The 18,959-nt window shown below is 46.6% G+C and overlaps 2 protein-coding genes across 7 annotated transcripts in view; both read left to right on the top strand.

The window, feature by feature from the left end:
* The window catches only part of CAMTA1 (calmodulin binding transcription activator 1), a 696,897-nt gene extending 690,869 nt beyond the window's left edge, over positions 1 to 6,028 (top strand). For all 6 annotated transcript variants that reach the window (XM_083452043.1, XM_083452044.1, XM_083452041.1 and 3 more), the window contains one exon: positions 2,119 to 6,028. In XM_083452043.1, coding sequence (XP_083308169.1) covers positions 2,119 to 2,182 — 64 coding nt within the window. In that variant the 3' untranslated portion in view covers positions 2,183 to 6,028. The remainder of the gene's footprint in view (positions 1 to 2,118) is intronic.
* A 2,723-nt stretch (positions 6,029 to 8,751) lies between these two features.
* Positions 8,752 to 17,355, top strand: VAMP3 (vesicle associated membrane protein 3). The gene is made up of 5 exons (XM_083452316.1): positions 8,752 to 9,326; positions 12,275 to 12,353; positions 13,075 to 13,233; positions 14,104 to 14,155; positions 15,731 to 17,355. Coding segments are annotated over exons 1-5 (312 nt in total). The 5' UTR covers positions 8,752 to 9,324; the 3' UTR covers positions 15,751 to 17,355.
* The last annotated feature ends 1,604 nt before the right edge of the window (positions 17,356 to 18,959 follow it).

Raw genomic sequence — 18,959 nt, 5'->3', positions numbered from 1 at the left:
CTCAATGAGACCCCATAGCAGGTGGGTCTTCTACCTCAGTGAATGGGTCCACAATGGGAAAATGTGGGCTTTGCATGGGAAAAGCACGCCTGGCCTGACACATGTATCTTCTCTTTCTGAATTTAACATGTCTATTGCCTCAACTCACTGTGAACATGGTGTGCCTAACCGGCCAGGTTGCAAGTCAAGAGAGAGGTGGGAAGACGCTTGACAAAAGGGCTTTGTGGACAGTGACAAGAACTATAAAAGAGAGGGAAAGGTTTCTAGCTTCATGGGGCAAAAAAGGAAAGGTCATTCCAACCTTTGTCTTGGCCAAGGAGCCAGTTGGGAAGCCTGGCAGACCAGTGTTGTCTCCAACAGAGGCACATAAAGAGAGAAAAGACAGGATAAGTCCATCACCAGGAAGAGTTACTCGTCTGACAATTTCAGTTGGTGCTAGACAACTTGCCCATGGCTTCAGCCAGTGGAGGTGCATTGCTAGATGATATTTTCATCCCTTCAGCATGCTCGCTGTCCAGCAAAGATGGCCAAGCTGGTTGTGAGCAGGTTGTCTGAACCCACCTTGAAATGAGCATCATTCTTGGTCTCATGGAGAGTTCCTGTGCATACCTTGAGATCCTACATATGCAGCTGACTGCAACAGAAGGTTCAGGAGAAAGGCTGGTCTTTATGTTGAACTTATCTTGGCCAGCTTTTGACCAGAGGTGGGGCTGAGGGAGAGACAAGAAGCCCTTGCCATGTTGCTACCACTACGTAGCTGTACCTTTTACGTGTAGCTGGTCTTTTTTACACAAAATGCCATGTGTGTGTTAAGGGGCAATCCAGATCAGGAACCTTGCTTGGTGAGCAGCAGGGAATTTGGGCGAAAACACCTGTTTGTTTAGATGAGAGCTTTATTCCTCCATGCAAATTGCAGGTATAGGGTCCTGATTGGGATCACAGCAGAAGGCAAAGGGTTAAAAGCACACAGACCATTACGTGCTACCTCCTGGGATTCCAATATGGATCAAGCACCACCACCTCTCTGGATTTTTTTTTAATGTACATTTAAATGTTTTTTATTTAAACAATTCATTTATATACTACTTAACTACAGTAGTCTAAGCAGTTTACAAATATGCAATACAAAAAGTATAAACCAGTTAAAACTATAAAATCAAACTTCAATTAAAAGACCACCTGGGATTAAAAATATATTTTTAGTAGTTGCCAGAAGTTCAGTAGGCAGGGGACCTGTCTGACTGCAATTAGAAGTTCCATAAAATTGGGCCCATGCTAAATGTGCGGCTACATGCATCTGAGCCACATGGGACTGCTAACAGTGATGCCCCCCAAAGAACTCAGTGATCGATTAGGCCATCCTTCAGGTGTCTTGCAGCCAAATTCTTAAAACACATTGTAAATTAATACAAGAATCTTGTACCTGGCCCGATTGTGAATGGGCAGCCAGTGCAAACTTGAGCACCAGAGGTTTGTGCTGGCGACAGTCAGACCCCCAACGATAGTCTAGCCACAGTTTTTGGCACCAGCTGAAGCCTCTGGACAAGGCCTGAGGGTAGCTCCACGTAGATGCATTGCAGTAATCAAATATTGAAGCTTCCAATGCATAAATCACCATGGCCAGACTGTCCCTGTCCAAGAACGTCTGTATTTGACATACCAACAAGGCTGGTAAAAGACATTCCTAGCTCCTGAGGCCTCCTGAGCTTCTGGGGACAAAGGTGGATCCATAAGCACTCCCAAGCTGCAAACCTGTTATTTCAGAAGAAGCATAGCAGCATCCAGAACAGGTGCCTGGCATATATTCTAGACATGGGAACTACCAGTCTACAGATAGATCTTCTGTCTTTTCAGAGCTCAAGCTATTCTTCCCCCCCCCCCCAGCTTTTTCCTAGAAGCTGCTTCAAGTGACACTTGCCTTTTGTGACAACTGGATACAGTTAATTTCTTTCTTTTCTTAAATTGTTAGTGAAATATGGGAGAAAAATGAGGTGGTTACTTCCTCTGCCAAAAAATAACAATAAAGAAATGCATAATGCCTTTTCATTTTTCACACCAAGGGTTTTGGAAACAGAAACGTCATACCTTTCCCCCATTTTCCCTTTTCTTTCATTTCAGAGCGAAAGAATTGAAAAAGGCCAAGGAACTTGAAGAAAGAGGCGGCGGCGGCAGCATCCCGTAGCAATGTGACATTGCTTTTCAGACTGTTTTCATTTTCTGTTTTTAGCAGAAACATGCAACAACTACAAAAAAAAATTATTAAAAAAAAAAAAGAAACTGACTGCAGTGCCGAGAATTTCGGCTGCAGGATTTTAATGGTAATGTTTAGTCATTACATTTGCACTTTCATGGACAACTTTTAATTTGTTCAGCAAGACATCTTGGAACTCAAATCTTTGGTTGGATCATGGGGGGGAAAGTGACACCCGGAAGGCGTTTTCATGAGTTGCTTCGTTCCTCTCAAATATGAAAAAAAAGAGAAGCAATTAATTATCCTTTTCATATAGGGCTGTATTAAAACAAAACAAACAATGTGTGGAACTGTACAAATAATAATACCAAAAAAAGCAAAAACCCCACAACCCAAGAATGCTATTCCTGCACCTGTCAATCATCTCCAAGACCCGGAACCGTTGGGATTCCCTGTGGAAAGGCGCTGCTCACCTTCCTTCCGTCTTGCGCGGGGCCTCCATCTTCCCTCCTCCATCACCTCCTTTGCACACCTGTGTCTTTTTGTTCTTCATCGAATCTCTCTCTGCAACTTTTTAGATCTGCTGGTTTTAAATGTATCCCGTGGGACTTTTCCCAGAAAGCTGTCAGTGTTTTTAAGGCAAACGGGTATTTTGCAAGAGGGTGGGGTGCGGGGCGGGGGAGAGAGAATGGGTGAGCAGCTCAAGCAAAAAGATCCTTTTGGTTCGGTGGTTTTCCTTTTTCTTTCTCTCTGTCTCTCTGTCTCTCTCTTGTGCTCTCTCTCTCTTTCTCTCTCTCTCTCTCTTTCTCGAGCCTTCAAGTATCTCAGCTGCCATATGCACTTCTCATATTTGGCACTTTATTTTCTGGCCTTACTTCACGCAAGATTTTTACTTCTTTAATAACAATGATGATTTGTAAAGCATTTTGGTAACCTGCAGACCTCTTGTTCGACCGAAGAGTCACATGCAAATAAGCTGACTGGACATTTCTACCACCGAAGGGAGCGAGCAGTCGGGTGCTGCATTCCGGCCAGTAAATCTCTTGTTTTGGCTATTTCATCTCAAAAAAAAAAAAGAAAACCTAGGCAGTTTCTGTACATAGAGAGAAGGTAGAAATGGAAATGAGAAATAAATATTTGAAAGGGAATATATTGATTAATTGCTAACTATTTTATTCACAAAGGGTCAATAACTTGGCAAGAGAAATTTGCGTATTTGTATAGTTTTGTCTGAATGAGCGAGAAGAGTGTGGATGTTTGTACATATTGTATATACTAAAACAGATGTGCATGAATTCAAGGACAAAAAGAAGACATGAAAAAGCAAAGCATTAGTGGCTTATGGTCTGTAAAATGAAACAAAAAAAACTTTATTTCACTATAAGAAACTTTATTTTAAATGTTCTTTAGAAGAACATTTTGCTAACGCATGACTAAACTGCAGAAGCAGAAGAGCTAAAATGTATTTAGACTTAGGAAAAAAACGGCAAAGTAACATTACTTTTAAAAAAAGAGTTATGTTTACATTTGATTTTGGCTACCAGGAGTTTATTTAAATTTCTTTTAACCTTCTTGGTTACCTTTTTAATATTTTATTTAATTTCTCCTTTTTTTGCCAATGGTGCCAAGTAAAGTGAATGCTAATATTGCTTAAGAAAAATTAAGTTATTTTGCAAAGCAGATAATCATAAGAATACAAAATTGTATCTAGCTTAACACCATACACTCTCACTCCAATAAAGAACACTTAGAATGAACATAAACTAAAAAATAAAAAATAAAAGAAAAAGAAATAGTATGAAAGTAGAAAAAAAATATGTTTCACATATCCATATTTCCTGCTGGAAGTCAGACAATGTACTAAAAATTGCACAAAATTTTAAAAAAAGAGTAAAAGTTTAAAAGATGCAAGCAGGTTTTGTAGGGGTGTCATGGTATATTGCTATTTCCACATAGACAGGAGCCAAAGAAATCTGTTTTAGAAGAGTCATTTCGATATGGAAGCTGATGTGAAATGTAGACGCTGGGAAGTGGGGGTGAGGGGGTGGGCAAATCTTGATTTTTGAACTACACTCCGCTGCGCCTGAAGTCAGATGGATTATTTTGGCTTTTGACTGGGTGTAGCTCAGGTCAGAGGTGGCGGCGGGGGGCCGCCAGCCTGCCCGTCCAGCTCTGCCTGGCTACCTCCGTCCTTCCCGCACGCCTCCCCCCCCCCCCCATGCCCTGTATCCTGCTAGTGCCAGTTGAAACGTTGCCAGTGGGTTGGTCGCTTGGCCTGGCCTCTCTAGGCATTTTGCTTTATGGAAGAGTAATTGTTCTTGCTTGATCCCAGCCACCAGATGCAATGTGTAGTCTTTGCTCAGAGGCTTGTTGTGAAGCCTAAAAATACTCACAATTCTGTGAAGCTTTTAAACTGGTGTCTTTATAAAAGAAGAGTTAAACACACACAAAGATTGTGGCAACAAAAGCGAAAAGAAAGACAAGAGCCAACCTGGGGTCAGAGCTCTCCGTGCCTTTTCTCTCATTGAAATTGTATATCTCTCTCTTTCTCTTTTTTTAATTCCTTTATTTCACTGCCAAGACTGAAAAATAACTGCGGTGTGTGTGCTGAAGCTCCTGCTTAGACCCCTCTGTACGTTTGTTAAGTGCTGTTTTGTGGCCCAGTTCAGTAAAGGGGGGAAACACTGAAAAGCCCAAAGCTGGGCAGGCGGGCAGAGGAGACCTCAGCTCCTGCTGCTGCCCTCTCAGGCCAGCCCTGGGCTTCCTGGGCCCTTTGCACAGGGGGGCAAAGAGGAGCAAGGAGCCAGAAGCAGGCGCCAACTTGGCAGCACCCTCTGCTTGCCATTTTCAAACGGTGCGCTTGTTGTCTCATTTTGGGCTGACCCTTGTTGCTTTCCGTCCTCACCAGTCATGACCCGAGTGGCGATTTTGGGAGCCTGCCACCTCAGTTTGTCCTAAAAGGGGGTTCTTCAGAGTCAGGGCTACCTTGAGGTGTTTCCGCTTCAACCCTTCCAGATCCACAGGCTTGGTGTTGCGTTGACCGAGTGTCAGCCTGGCTCTCGGGGTGCTGCCAAGGCTGGAGCAAGAAGCCCTTGCTTGGGACCTACAAGGCAGGCTGAGGGTTACGGCTGTCATTTCCCCCCTCCCCTTGTTCCTCAGAGAGCTCCAGGTGGGGTCCTTGTTGGAACAACCTGTGTGTTTATTCCAGTTTGACACGTGCCAAAAGGCCTTGCTGAATCAGGGCCATCACCTTTGGGCATATCAATGACCTCGGGCATGTTTGGTTTGAGAACGCTCCCAAGACAGTATATCAGTTTTTTTAAAATAAATAAAAATATTTTGCTTGCCCTTTCCTGGGTTGCGGGACTCAGTTAGAAACAGGAAGACCCCTCTCGGGGCCACCTTCCTGAATCATCGAGGTGCCTGAGCGCCTGAGTCCAGGACCCTCTTGTATGTCTCCCCAAAACCCAGAATTGCTCCTTTGTGTGACATCACGTGTGAAACGAACGATCCTGTGTGAACGAAATAAAGAATATAACATGAACCCCCTCTATGGTTGCACGCTTAATGGCAGTTCCACACAGCAGTTGGCGCCCAAACAGAGGGGAGGGGGGGTCCCCGAGACTTGCATGTAAACCTAGTATAGATGTCTCTTTTTGTAAGTTTTATTTTTGTAACTGTGCATGTTAAAAGCATCACTGAATCAATGGATCTGTTGAAGAACTCAGCTGCTGGAACCATGCAAAATGTTTTGAATTGCCCTTAAAATATGGAAAATGTTTTCTGAATGCTTTATATTCTTTCTGCTGTAAATTAAAAATGAAGAAAATTTCCCCACTTGAAGTCTGTTCTTTTTTAAGATATGCATGTATTAATATAGCTACTCCTATTTCAACGCACAGGGTTGCCACCGACTAGATCCTGCTCAGAGTAGACCCACTGAAATCAATGGACCTAAGTTAGTCATGTTCATTAACTTCAGTGGGTTTACTCTTGAGTCAGGCTAGCCTTGGATAAAACTCACTGTCAGGTTTGGGCACCTGTTCAGGAGTGCAAAATGGGCATAAGTGAGATGGGTTGTTATTAAAACTATACCCATTTCCATGATTGAGGGGGACATTTTTGCTTCTCATGAGCCCCTGTGACAACACAGGACATGCCTCCAGCCACTGGCTATTCTTACAGGCCATGATTTGGCTTCCAGTCGCGAAGCCGCCTTCACAATTTTTCCAGCCTAGGAAGAACGGTTTGAATCCAGACTGCAAATAGGTAGTCCAAAAGCTTCTATTCCCACAGCTGGTAGACTCCTTTCTTCCCTGCCGCTGATTTATGGCCAATAGTCAAACACACTCTTTTGTGGCTAAGGCAGGCTTTGCTCCATATTTTCAAAGTGTAGCGTTCCGCCCTCTTCCCTCTCAGTTCCTTTCTCTCACACATGCAGTTCCAGTTTTGTTAAATTCCATATTTATATTCCAATTTCTTCCTCACTTTTTTAAAAAATGAAACTTGCATTCTGGGAAAGGTTACTGTATCATAAACGTAGAGAAAAACTTTGATATAAGCAAACCGTGGGATCCCATCCCCCCCCCATCATCCGAATGAAATCCGCTCTCAATCCTAACCTTTTAAATCCTTGTAGCTGTGTTCGTTTTTGCAGTTTATCATCTCTAGCACACACCTGTAGTTTAAAAAAAAACCCAATTAGCAGGATAACCTGTTCTTCCAGGAACGCGATTGGGGGTCGTGGCAGCCAGATTGCTCCATGCACCCAATGCCTTTGTCTGCCCACACATTCCATAGGGAAGCAAGTGCCAGGCAAACTGTGGATGAGAACCAGGTTCCTCTTCCAACCAAAGAGGAACGCAGAAAATGCAGATTATCTGTCTCTCTTCATGGTGTTGGGAGAAGCGTCCATCCCCTGGCACACAGGAAACTAGAAGCCAGCAGCCCTGGTCTTTCTAGGCAGCAGATACAGGCAACAAATGCAGGTGATTAACTGACTGCTGACCCTCCCCACCCTGCCGCTTGAGGCAACTGTCGGTGGGCCGGCCCTGCAAGACAGCTGTCTGTTGGCCTGTCAAAGTCCTCATACCATCAGGAAAATTCTTAATGTTTCATTTAAAATGTTTCAAGCCCTGTGGTTCATGGCCTTCCCTCTAGAGTAGCAGGTGGAGAATCTACGATGTGGTTCCCATCATTTCTGGGCATGTTGGTGGTGGTGGTTCAACAATATCTGGAGGTCTGCAGGACCCCCCCCCCCAAATTGACTCTGTCCTCTAACATTTTAATATCATTTCCTGGCTAGACATACCCAACACCTTTCCTCATTGGACCTGTTCTCCAGGCCATACCTCTCAAAATAATCAGTGCTGTTCTTCTGGCATTACAGAGGGCTCCAGCAATTAAGATTCTCAGTAGTATTTTGTACATGCCAGGCTTGAATTGCCCTCAGTGCTCTTTTCCATGCTGAATCACAGGAAAGGCTTTTGCAATGCAAATGCACTTTCTGCCCAGCCTAGGCTAGCTTTCCATTAGCACTGCAAAGGCCACGTCAGAGCTGCTTCTGTGTGGAAATACTCTCTGGGCTTTGGAAGACTGGCTGAGTGACAGGTTGTGCCGTGAGTCAGCCATCTTGCATATGTGCCCAGGTTTTGCCTACCTTCCACACTGAACTCTACATTTATCTCTGTTGAAATTTGTTTTGGCCACTTCTCTGTCTTCTTGTTTCCGTCTTCCAGTGTTTTAGCTACACCACCCAGTTCGGTGTCATCTGCAGAATTCCATTTCTTTGTTCAGTCATTTATAAAGGTGTTAACAACAGCAGACCTAGGTCCAAACCCTGCGTGGCACTCTTCTCCAGGTAAACAAAGAGGCATTTGTAAATGCTCTTTAAGTACAGTTCCTTAGATACCAGTAGATAACAGGTGTAATGGGGGGAAATTGTCAAAAGCACTGCTGAAGTCAATATGCAGTACTCCAATGTCCACAGCATCCTGCTGATCTAACAGACTAGGGACTCATCAACAAAAGGAGATGAGCATAATCTGTCATGCCTTGTTCTAAGAGCATAAGGCAAGTCCGGCAGGATTAGGCTAAAAGGGGACCATCTGATCTAGCATCCTGTTCTCACAGTGACTGGCCTGTGGGAAGCCTACAAGCAGGACACAAGCACAAGGGCACTCTCCCTGCCTGTGGCTTCCAGCAACCAGCATTTAGAAGAATTATGAATGCGCCTAATCCTCTTATAAAGCCATCCAGGTTGGTGACCATCACTACTTCCCGAGAATTCCTTGTTAGCCCGTTTGTGGCCACAACCTTTCTCTAAATCAAAAGCAGGCAGGGTCCGGTCCCGCCCAACATGTCCACCTGCCCAGCACTAAGCATCATATTTTACATCAAGCGTGGTGCAGGTAAAAACGTGCCCACCCCCATCAGGTACTCCCAAATGCAGCCGGTGATGGGCTGCTCCGTTCTTAACTTGAGCGGATCTCCTCTGAGTAGGACGAGCACCGGAGGCTCACCAGCCTCCCTCCAGCGCAATGCACTTAAGAACATACAGTAAGGAGAGCCCTGGTGGATCAAGCTAGTGGCCTATCGAGTGCACCGTCCGGCGAAGCAGTGGGAAACGCGCAAGTAGGACCCGAGCGCAAGAGCTCTTGTAACTTTCAACAACTGCCGTTTAGATGCATTGCCGCGCCTGGGAGCGGGGAAGAGCCATCGTGCCTAGTAGCCTTCCAGCCACGGCCGTCCAGGGAAAGAAGATGCCGCAAATCAAGAGTTTCCGAAGAAGCCCTAAGAAGAGACTGACGGGCGCCGCGGCTAGCGGGTTCAGAAGCCGTCGGCTGAGCGCGCTCAAGCGCTTGCAAGGCTTCCCTGCTGCTCCTTGCCGTCGGGCGGGTTTCTAGCTCCGCGGGTTGCGCTCTCGGAGGCGCCTAGCTGCTTCCCCTTCCTCCGCCTCCTGCTCCTAGGGCTGGGGGCTTTCCCCGGCCGGCGGGGCGGAGCTTCCCAGGGCCCCACCCAGCGGCCGCGCCTGCAAAAGTTGCAGCCCGAAGCGGCAACAGCAACGGCCTGCGAAGCAGCAGAAGTTCTTCGGAGAGAGCCGCTGCTGCGCCACCACCAGCCCCAACGTCACCATGTGAGCCCCGTCGGCAGGCGGAGGGGGACCAGTCCTGATCTGGGGGCGGTGGGCGGGCGTCGGGGCTCCTCACTAGCTGCCCTGCTTGGGGCGGCGCCTCCCCGGCCTTAGGCCCCGGCCCGCAGCTTGGTTGCTCTCCCTCCCTTTCGCTTTTGCACCCCGGCGCGCTGGCCCGTCCCGTTGCTTCTGGCCGCCACGGAGGGTAGTGAAAGTCGGCCGGACACTCTCTCGTTTCTTTTCCCGGCCTTGCGGGGCGTAGGCAGAGGCGCGGCCTCTAGGCATAGGCAGAGTGCCTTCGGGGACGCGTCTCCACCGACGCACAGAACGGCTGCAGCCCTAAAGTGGCCCGCTGCCGAAGTTGCGTTCTCACGCCTCTCCAAGGCTAGTCCTCCTCGGAGTAGACGCTGCTGGCTTAAGTGCATTAATTTCACTGCGCCTGCTCAAAGTAAAACTTTTTGGGCAGCAGCCCCATGTCTGCTTGGCAGTAAATCGCCTTGAATTCCATGCTGGGTTAGGGCGGAAGCCTTAAAGGAAAGGGATGCAGTACCGTGCCTGTTCCCTTGTAAGGCAAACGAAGAGTAATCTTTCAGGCTTTCAGTATGGAGGGGGAAATTGGAGCTAAATTTGTTTAGGGGCTCAGCCCCTATGAATCACGGTGCCAGCGCTCAGGAGCCCTGACGCTCTCGAAGAATTAACCACAGGTTGAACTTGCGCAATATCACCACTTTGCAAGGGGTGTTGTATATTCTAATTTTCTTTTGAAAACAAAGTGTTCCCTGTTGAATTTCAAGTGGTTCAGGGTGAGCATGTGGGATACAGGTCACCCTATGAAATGAGGCTCTCCCTTTTCTTCTGGTGCCAGCTGTTAAACAGCTGTTTCTCTTGCCCACCTGGACCAGAATTCAGCTGGGAGGAGATTAGTATAAATCACACATTTGGGCTGAAGGGGCCCAACTTGGCACAATGGCTCCGTGCCATTGAAAACCAACCAACCAGCGGGGCACCAGGAAGAGTCAGCTAGACTCGCCAACCTGGCAAGTCCTTTCTCTTACCAGTACTGCTGGGCAGAAACACCCCAGTGAATTTCCAAAACTCACTTTTGGAAGGAGATGGTTGTTCAGCTGTGAAAGTGAAAGAGGCTTTCAGTGCTATCCCATGTTATGTTGACTGTGGCCCTCCCTTGGGAAATGGGATTGTTTCCCCCTCACTGATGGTCTTCAGATGCTTGCAAAGTCTTTATTTATTCACCCAGGCCTTTAGGAGTTAAATCCCCAGGGACCCAACCATTGTACAACCATTAGACTGCTTTTTTAGAAGCTTGTGCCCTTAGGTATTTTAATGGCAATGTGAATTAGTTTGTGTTGATGGCTTTAATTACATTTTGCTCCTAACTGGGTGGAAAAAGCAATATAAAACTTGCATAAATGCTACTCCTAAGCAAGCCACAGTCTGACTAATGGGGCTTTCCTGCCTAATAACTGTGTCCCAGCATTGCAGTTAAAAATGGTTACAAAGGAAGGGTCAGCCATATTGGACACTTTTGGAGGTTGTTTATCAGTTGACATGGATAGGATTTTACACCATTCTGTTTTGTTACAGGGAGACCTGCCCACAACACTGGAAGTTTCACATATTAGCAGTTTAAAGTAAAACCTCCATCAAACTTAATATAGGGTTTTCTTGCATGTGTACGTAACACTTGTGTTAGGGACATTTGGGGCAGCCCCTTGGTCAACTGCAATGCATGCCCTTCTGTTAACAAGAGAGTGATCAGTCTGATGGATCGTGCCCTTTCAAAACTGGTTGCTTCCAGACAGGGCCGTCTTTAGCAGATGCGGCACCGGGGTGCAAATATCCGCTCAACGCCCCCAAATTAATACAGATGGGGGGGGCCGAAGCTGTACACTACCAGCCATCGGGGGGGGGCAACTCTCCCCCATGCCGCTGCGGGAGAGCGATCCCTGCAGAGGATTGGAAGTTGCATGCCCACAAGCCATATGGTTGGTGGGGCGCAGTTGGGCATGCAGGGAACGGGGAGGCCGCTGGCAAAGCCACGCAGCTCCCCCACTCGCTGGGGTGCCCCTGAGAGGCCAGTGCCCTGGCGCGATGCACCACTAAGCCCTATGGGAAAGGCAGCTCTGCTTCCATAAGTTTTTTGTGGGGGGTGTTGCCCTGATAATTTAGTTTTTGGGTGGGGATTTGATGCAAGAGAAACAAACCTGCAAACCTTAAAGGACTTAACTGTTATGGGCAAATCATCACATCCTGTCTTTGAGCCTGTTGTGGGTCTGGTGGTGTCACTGTGTTGACAGCCTCCTGGCAACTTGGGGTGGCTTTCCCTTATTACAGGGGTGAGCCCTGTTGGACTCCCAAGACCCATCAACCACGCCCAGCATGATAGGAGCCTCAGCTGTTGCCCCCCTCCTGACACTTTGCCTTCCACTTCAGTATCACAAATGGCACCTAGACTGAGATTTTAATAACATGCAAGTGTCTTGACACTTAATTGGCAAGAAGATATGATTCAGCCAGGAGCTGAAATCCTAAAGACAGTGAGGTCTAAGAGAGCTAGAGGTCACTTCCTGAAACTTTAAATCACTGGTTTGTTTGTTTTTAGCAGCTAATCCTTCAGTTTGAAACTTTGCACTCTCAAATGCTGCTGACATTTGTTTTCATTTCTCCTTCCCGCAATGTCCATCTTTTGGAAGCTGGTTTTAATTTTTAAAGGTGTAAAGATTTGGGGTTTGGTTGTTTTTTTTAAAAAAAAATGAAATCTGGTGTTTTTAACTCTAAATGCTAATTCTGAGCTGCTTTCAAGACACCATTTGGTACAATGGACACGAATCTAAGAAGCAACACATGCGGAGGGAATTCTTTACTACTGGAATTCTGTCCTGGCCAAGCACACAGCAGGCCGTGATAACCTGACTGTTGCCTCTGACTTGCAGGTCAACCAGTGGCCCCTCAGGGGCTGCCTCTGCCCCAGGCAGCAACCGGCTTCAGAAAACCCAGAACCAGGTGGATGAGGTAGGTGTGGCACCATTGTGGCTCCCCTGAGCATCCCTGTGTGGTGAGGTTCATCTGTCTCTTGCAAGACATGAGCAAAGCTGGCCATCATCTGCCCTCTTCCTTCCTCTTCTCTTTGGCTGCACTGCGTGAAGCTGCAGCAAGATGCATACTGTAGACTACCTACTCTGTGGGGGTGGGGGGTAACCTTCAAGAGAGGGGGGGGGTGTCTAGCTGGTGTAAACTTACTGTGGCTTCTAAGTGCCAAGCAACTTGGCAACCTGTTGTGGTTTTCCTGTTTCCAGAGGGGTTCAGTTTGACCGTCTGCTGCCGTGAAATCAACAAGGTCTTGTGTGGCCAACTACAATTTATTACGGCACAAACCAGCCTTCCAGATGTTCGTCACCTCCCAACTCATCACTGGATGCTGGGTTTCGGGGTCCAATGCCATCTGGAAGGCACCAGGCTGTGGGCAAGGCTGGCCCAAGCTTTCCTCTGCTAGTGGACTTAATCCATGGAAGTATATGCACAGAGACCCCAGCTGCTGAATCTGGCCAAAGGGGGCCCATTCGACTTCCAAGGTATGACTGTATATACAGTCATGCCTTGGGTTACAGACGCTGCGGGTTGTGAATGCTGCAGGTTGCGAATGTGCATCCCACATGGATCACATTCGCAACCTGAGCGTCCACTGTATATAGAGGCATACACATGCATGCTAAGCATCATTCTGACTTCTCAGGTGGTGGATATAATGAGAGTCAACGTGGACAAGGTTTTGGAAAGGGATGAGAAGCTGTCTGTGCTGGATGACCGCGTGGATGCCCTTCAAGCCGGAGCTGCCCAGTTTGAGACAAATGCTGCCAAGCTGAAGAGGAAGTACTGGTGGAAGAATTGCAAGGTAATTCTGACTGGGCAGCAGCAGCCTTTGCCAGCCTGGGGCCCTCCAGGTGTTTTGGAATTCAGCTGAGGTCCAGAACATCCGGAGGGAACCAGGTTGGCAGAAGACACGGGGTTCCCCCTGGGTCCCTGGACAGCTGCAAAGGATGATTGAGGGAACCTCTTGGAAACTGAAGACTTGTAGGGGGTCAGGAAGGGGACACCAGTGGGAAGTTTATTTTCTCTGGTTCCAGAGGGTAGGACCGACCCCGATGGCTTCAGTTAAAAGAAAGGGGATTCCAACTAAACATCTGGAAGAACTTTCTGACAGTAAGAGCTGTTTGACAGTGGAACGGACTCCCTTGGAAGGTGGTGGACTCTCCTTTAAGTAGAGGTCAGATGGCCACTTGTCATGGAGTCTTCAGTTGAGATTCCTGCATTGCAGGGTTTACCCTTGGGGTCCCTTCCAACTCTACAATTCTCTGATTATGTGTTTTACTCCCTGTTAACTAATGCACACAACTTCCCAGTTCCCGATTTTTTAATTTTTTTGGTAAAAATTGTTGTTGTTTAGTCGTTTAGTCGTTTCCGACTCTTTGTGACCCCATGGACCAGAGCACGCCAGGCACTTCTGTCTTCCACTGCCTCCCGCAGTTTGGTCAAACTCATGCTGGTAGCTTTGAGAACACTGTCCAGCCATCTTGTGCTCTCTGCTAAATCATATTGACAGGAATCCTTGTATTAGTAGGCTGCTACTTCTCAAAGAAATGTTAAATGCCAGTATCTGTTGAGTGATTGCAATTAGACAAAACTAGGATACTAGATTAAACTTGCAAATTATGGTGGTGGCTCGCAGATTTAATAGTTCTGCTCTGTTTCTCTCTCTTGGCAGATGTGGGCTATTCTGATTGCAGTGGTGGTCGTTCTCTTAATCATCATCATTGGTAAGTGTTTTCAGTCCTGGTTAGGCATGGAATATCATCGACCAACTTTCCCCAACATGTTTCCCTGCTGTTTCTTTGGGCTACAACTCCCATCAGACCTTGCGAATATGGTTGTGGCTGATGAGAGTTGTAGTCCAAAACAACTGGAGGTTAGCAAAGGCATCCATAATCAGATAGAGGCATGGAATTGGAGACCCCTTGCTCCTTAGCCTGGGACTCACTGATATATTGGACCTCTCTGCTTCATTTGCCCTTTGCGCCCCTGAAAAACGTCTTCAAAGAAAGAACTTGTGATTCTCCATTGGAAGGCCAATGGTAATGCAGTCAAGTGGCTTTCTTCTGTCTCTTTCTCTCGGGATTTGTAGTAAAGAGGAGCCAGGTATTATATATTCTGTTCTGATCACAGTGGACCCACTGCAGACTGAGATCTCTTCTAAAAGGTTGTGTGTAAAAGCCCTAAGGAGCGAGGAGGTGCTCCCAGATGTTTCTGGACTCTCATCACTCTCAGCCAGCATGGCCAACGGTCAAGGACAGTGAAGGACTGTCTCGCCAGAGTGGTACATGCTCTAGTTATCTCTCGCTTGGACTATTGCAATGCGCTCTATGTGGTTACCTTTGAAGGTGACCCAGAAACTACAACTAATCCAGAATGTGGCAGCTAGACTGGTGACTGGGAGCGGCCGCCGAGACCATATAACACCGGTCACTGGCTCCCAGTACGTTTCCGAGCACAATTCAAAGTATTGGTACTGACCTTTAAAGCCCTAAACAGCCTCGGTCCAGTATACCTGAAGGAGCATCTCCACCTCCATCATTCTGCCTGGACACTGAGGTCCAGCACCAAGGGCCTTCTGGCGGTTCGCTCGCTGCAGAAGCCAAGTTACAGGGAACCAGGCAGAGGGCCTTTCCGGTAGTGGCACCCACCCTGTGGAACACCCTCCCACCAGATGTCAAAGAGAAAAATAACTACCAAACCTTTAGAAGACATCTGAAGGCAGCCCTGTTTAGGGAAGCTTTTAATATTTAATAGGTTACTGTATTTTAGTGTTTTGTTGGAAGCCACCTAGAGTGGCTGGGGAAACCCAGCCAGATGGGCGGGGTATAAATAATAAATTATTATTATTATTATTATTAAAGCAGCAGTTCAGCAGCCTCCAGAGGGCCACCTCTGTTTTCAGGAAAAAGAGTTCCCTGGCACTGTGGAATAGCTGCCACAAATGCCTCTGTGCCCTGATTCATGTACGAATTGACTCAAGAGTGTGCAGATAACTTTCTGGTTTGATGGCTGTTGGCTTCATGCAGCTGGAGTCCCAATAACATACAGTTTGGGAGGGTAAAACTTCTGCCCTAATTCCTTTTGTTGAGTTTGTTCTTAATGGGAAGTGAATGGCAAGTGCTTTGCATTCTGTGGTGGCCAATTTTGCTAGTTGCCCAGTGTCAGATGACGACCACTTTTTATAAAGGGAACACTCTTCAAATATAAATAGTTTTGCAGGTATCCTTTGATTTGAAGCATAAAATCATGTTTCTTCTCCTAACCCCTTGTGATTATTTTTCTAAAAAAAATATATATAGTTTGGAGCGTGTCCTCGTGAGCTGTTTGAGGAAACCCTGGAACTTGAAGCAGTCACAACAAGAGACATCAGTCTCCTCCATACCAAGCTTTCCTACGGGTGCACAAATCAAACGTTTATTTTGGATAGAAATGTTAACTCTGTAGCCTATAGACAAATGTGCCTTTATTCAAATGAAGCGCTTCAACTTGTAAATGCTGTTGCAGTTGGCTGAGACTGCTAAGACCTGTATGAGTGAGGGTGAAACATCTTAAGGCTTGGGGGTATCATGATCTATACTGAAGCTGTGAGTTTCTGGGTGGGTTTTCATAGATCATGGGTATTTTTTATCTGTTTCACCTGCTATACCTGGACAGGGAAGGAAACTAGCTTTCATTTGTGCTTTCTGGAGAATTTTTTTCCTCTTGTGCCATTTTGGAGTCATTGTTGCCTTAATTAGATAATATCTCCTGATCGGGTGGGGAGCAACCATGAAACTTGCACACTCCAAGCACTTAAGTGCCAATACACCTTTTTGCAGTATTTGGGACAAAACACTGTGCCTTCTGCTCTTCTCATTGTAAGCTGCCATTCCTCAGTGCCTTTTGCCTGGACACGAACAAATATTATAAAAGTATTTTTGAGAACGTATTTCTGGTTGAATCTAACTAACGTTTCAGCATTGGGGGTTCTGGCAAAACTAAAACCAGCAAGAAAAGCTTCAACATAACAGCAGAATATATTATCTGTTAGGGAAATGAGGGTCAAAAGCAACCTTGAAAGTACTTTTGACTTGCATCTCATGTTGCTTAGGGTGGTCCATGCAGATGTTGGCTGCCCTCCTTGAGAGATTTTGCCAGAGAGTGCTTCTGTCCTCTTCAGTGTGCCAGATACTCTGGGGTGCCACAGCCCTTCATGAGCCAAGCAGTGTGCGATTGCGTGCCTTCTGGGTGATTCACTTTTGCTTCCCACCCACCCCCTTGCACCCTTCGCACAACACCCCACCCCTTTGGGTCTTCTGCTCTCCTTGTCACCCTCTACTTATGAGCAAAAACTGCATATATGAATGAGACCGGGTCTGTACCGTTTACCAGCATTGCCAAACATATAGTCCTCGGTTCCTTGCCTATTTCCCTCCCCCCCTTTTTTTACGTATTTGTTATGCCATTTGCTAGAAAACTAGAGTTTTAAAGGGGTGATGAAGATGAATGAAGAATAGGTTGGTCTGCCTTAAAGAACTCCAAGCAAAACCAAATTGGCAGGCACTTTATAAGGAGTCTTTTTCTTGAAACTTGTCCTGCGATAGTTGTTAACCTGCTAGTTTTAAAGTGAAGGTGGAATATACATAGGGAGGGTAAGAATTATGGTAATTATTTCAAAAATGTTTGATTATTCATGTGTTATCAATCCTCTTACTGTATAAAATGTTATTAAAACATTTCTTTAAACTTCAAGCTTAACCAAACACTGGATGTGAATTTTGCCTTGTAAGACTTGCCAGTGCCTTGACTGAAATCCAGCATTGTTTTGTGTATGTGTGTGTATGTCTTGGCCAGGGCGCAAAGCTTCACACAACTTCCTGGCACTATTAACAGGGCAAAGAGAAGCCTCTTTTGCAACTGCTTAATAAAAAGTGGATTGTAAGTCGCTTCTGGTGTGCATTCTTTTTTTAAAAAGTAATAAAGTAAAAGTGGAAGAGAAGCTGCATAGGATTTTCCTACTCCCTTCACTTCTGCTTTCTGCTGGTCATGATGCTATTGGTTTCAATTCCACTTTCGGAGGCAGTATACTTTGGAGGACAGTTGCTGGGATTCATGAGCGGGGAGAGCTCTGCTATTGTTGCACTCAGGTCATTCTTGCAGGCTCCCCAGAAAAGTCATCCAGTTGGCCCCAGATGCTCAACTGGGTAGACTCCCTTTGACCTTGTTATGAGAATTATAAGGGCTAAGATATAAATGTACAAGGCAAACATGTACATAAATATATAATCCACATGTCTGAAACGGTACAGGAAGACAATCCTGAAGCTATTTTGACTCTCCCAAATTGACCAAATGTTTCTCTGCAAAGAGGGAGGAAATGGGAAAAACCTCCCCATTGTCTCTTTGCTCACAAATCCTACCTTAAGGGCACATTTAAGATATGAGTAGGGTGAGCCTGTGACCTGGACTCGGGAATTAAGTATTTATCACCACATAAGACTGGCCAGGCTCTCCAGGTAAACCCATCAACAGGTTTCCTGCCAGACAGGATTTCTGTTGTAGACCGCCTCCTGTGATGTATTTCTGCTGTATACCACCCCTTCAGTGATGTATCTTTGATGTATTGGGGGGTGGTCTTGGGCTCCAGGGTGGGCAATTTCATAAAGTCTATATAAGGGCTGGCACACCATTGTTCAGGGTTCCTCTCCTTCCTCCTGCGTGGGGAGGGGGGGGTGAGCACCCTGATGCAACAGTTTAATAAGGATCAGGCTTATTATCTTCTTTGTTTCTCAATATTCTCTGGTTGGCCTCTGTTATTTTCTCCTACCAATAGAGAACCTACATAAGGACTCTGTATGGGCTCTTGGGTAACCCATAAGGGAAAGGGAGCAGGGTTTTTTTCTTGTAACAGCCTGGTCCAGCTGCAAGGCTCTTGAAGTTCTCAAGTGAAGAGTGCTGTGTCACTCCAGATAGTGACAGACTGTCCAGGAAAAGGTTCGTCTCACATTCTGCAACTTCTTTTCCTTTGAAGGTTCCCTTCCCCCCTTTTTAATAGCTAACTTTGTGCCAGTAAGCCTCAGCTTCTTTTTGTTGGCCAATCCTTGGTCCATGCTCTTGTAGTAAGGTTGCCATGTGCACAGAACAGCTGTGGACCCACCTAATGAGCCCTGCACCTGCCACAGACCTAAAAGTCCATCTTTTAGTGTCTTCTTTCCGACGTTGGTCACCCAGACGGCTCCTGGCAGCCCGCAAGCAGAGGCTGGAGAGCAATGTCTTGCTACCAGGACTGGCCCACCCATGAGATAAGGTGAAGCAGGAGCAGCAGATCATGTCTCCAAGAAAGGCATTTCACACTGCAGCGATGGCAACAACAGTTGTGTGGAGCTCCTTGGAGGACAGATCTGCCTCCTTGGCAGCACCCACATGCCACCTTCACAGCAGCCTGCCAGTGGATAGGGGGCACTGTCTTGTCTCCTCTCACCCCTAGAAGGGCTGGTGTGGCACCTGTCACCCTCCAGATGTTGCCCACTGCCACCCCTGACCATTAAG

Source organism: Podarcis tiliguerta, assembly GCF_965153285.1.
Source record: "Podarcis tiliguerta genome assembly, chromosome: 8".
In the NCBI taxonomy this organism is placed as follows: Eukaryota; Metazoa; Chordata; class Lepidosauria; order Squamata; family Lacertidae; genus Podarcis; species Podarcis tiliguerta.
This window is presented reverse-complemented; position numbering and strand designations above follow the sequence as displayed.

Excerpts from the sequence above, each read along its gene's own strand:
- VAMP3 (XM_083452316.1), top strand. Across the intron at positions 13,234-14,103 it reads ACTGGTGGAAGAATTGCAAG|ATGTGGGCTATTCTGATTGC; the intron begins GTAATTCTGACT and ends CTCTCTTGGCAG. Across the intron at positions 14,156-15,730 it reads TCTCTTAATCATCATCATTG|TTTGGAGCGTGTCCTCGTGA; the intron begins GTAAGTGTTTTC and ends AAATATATATAG.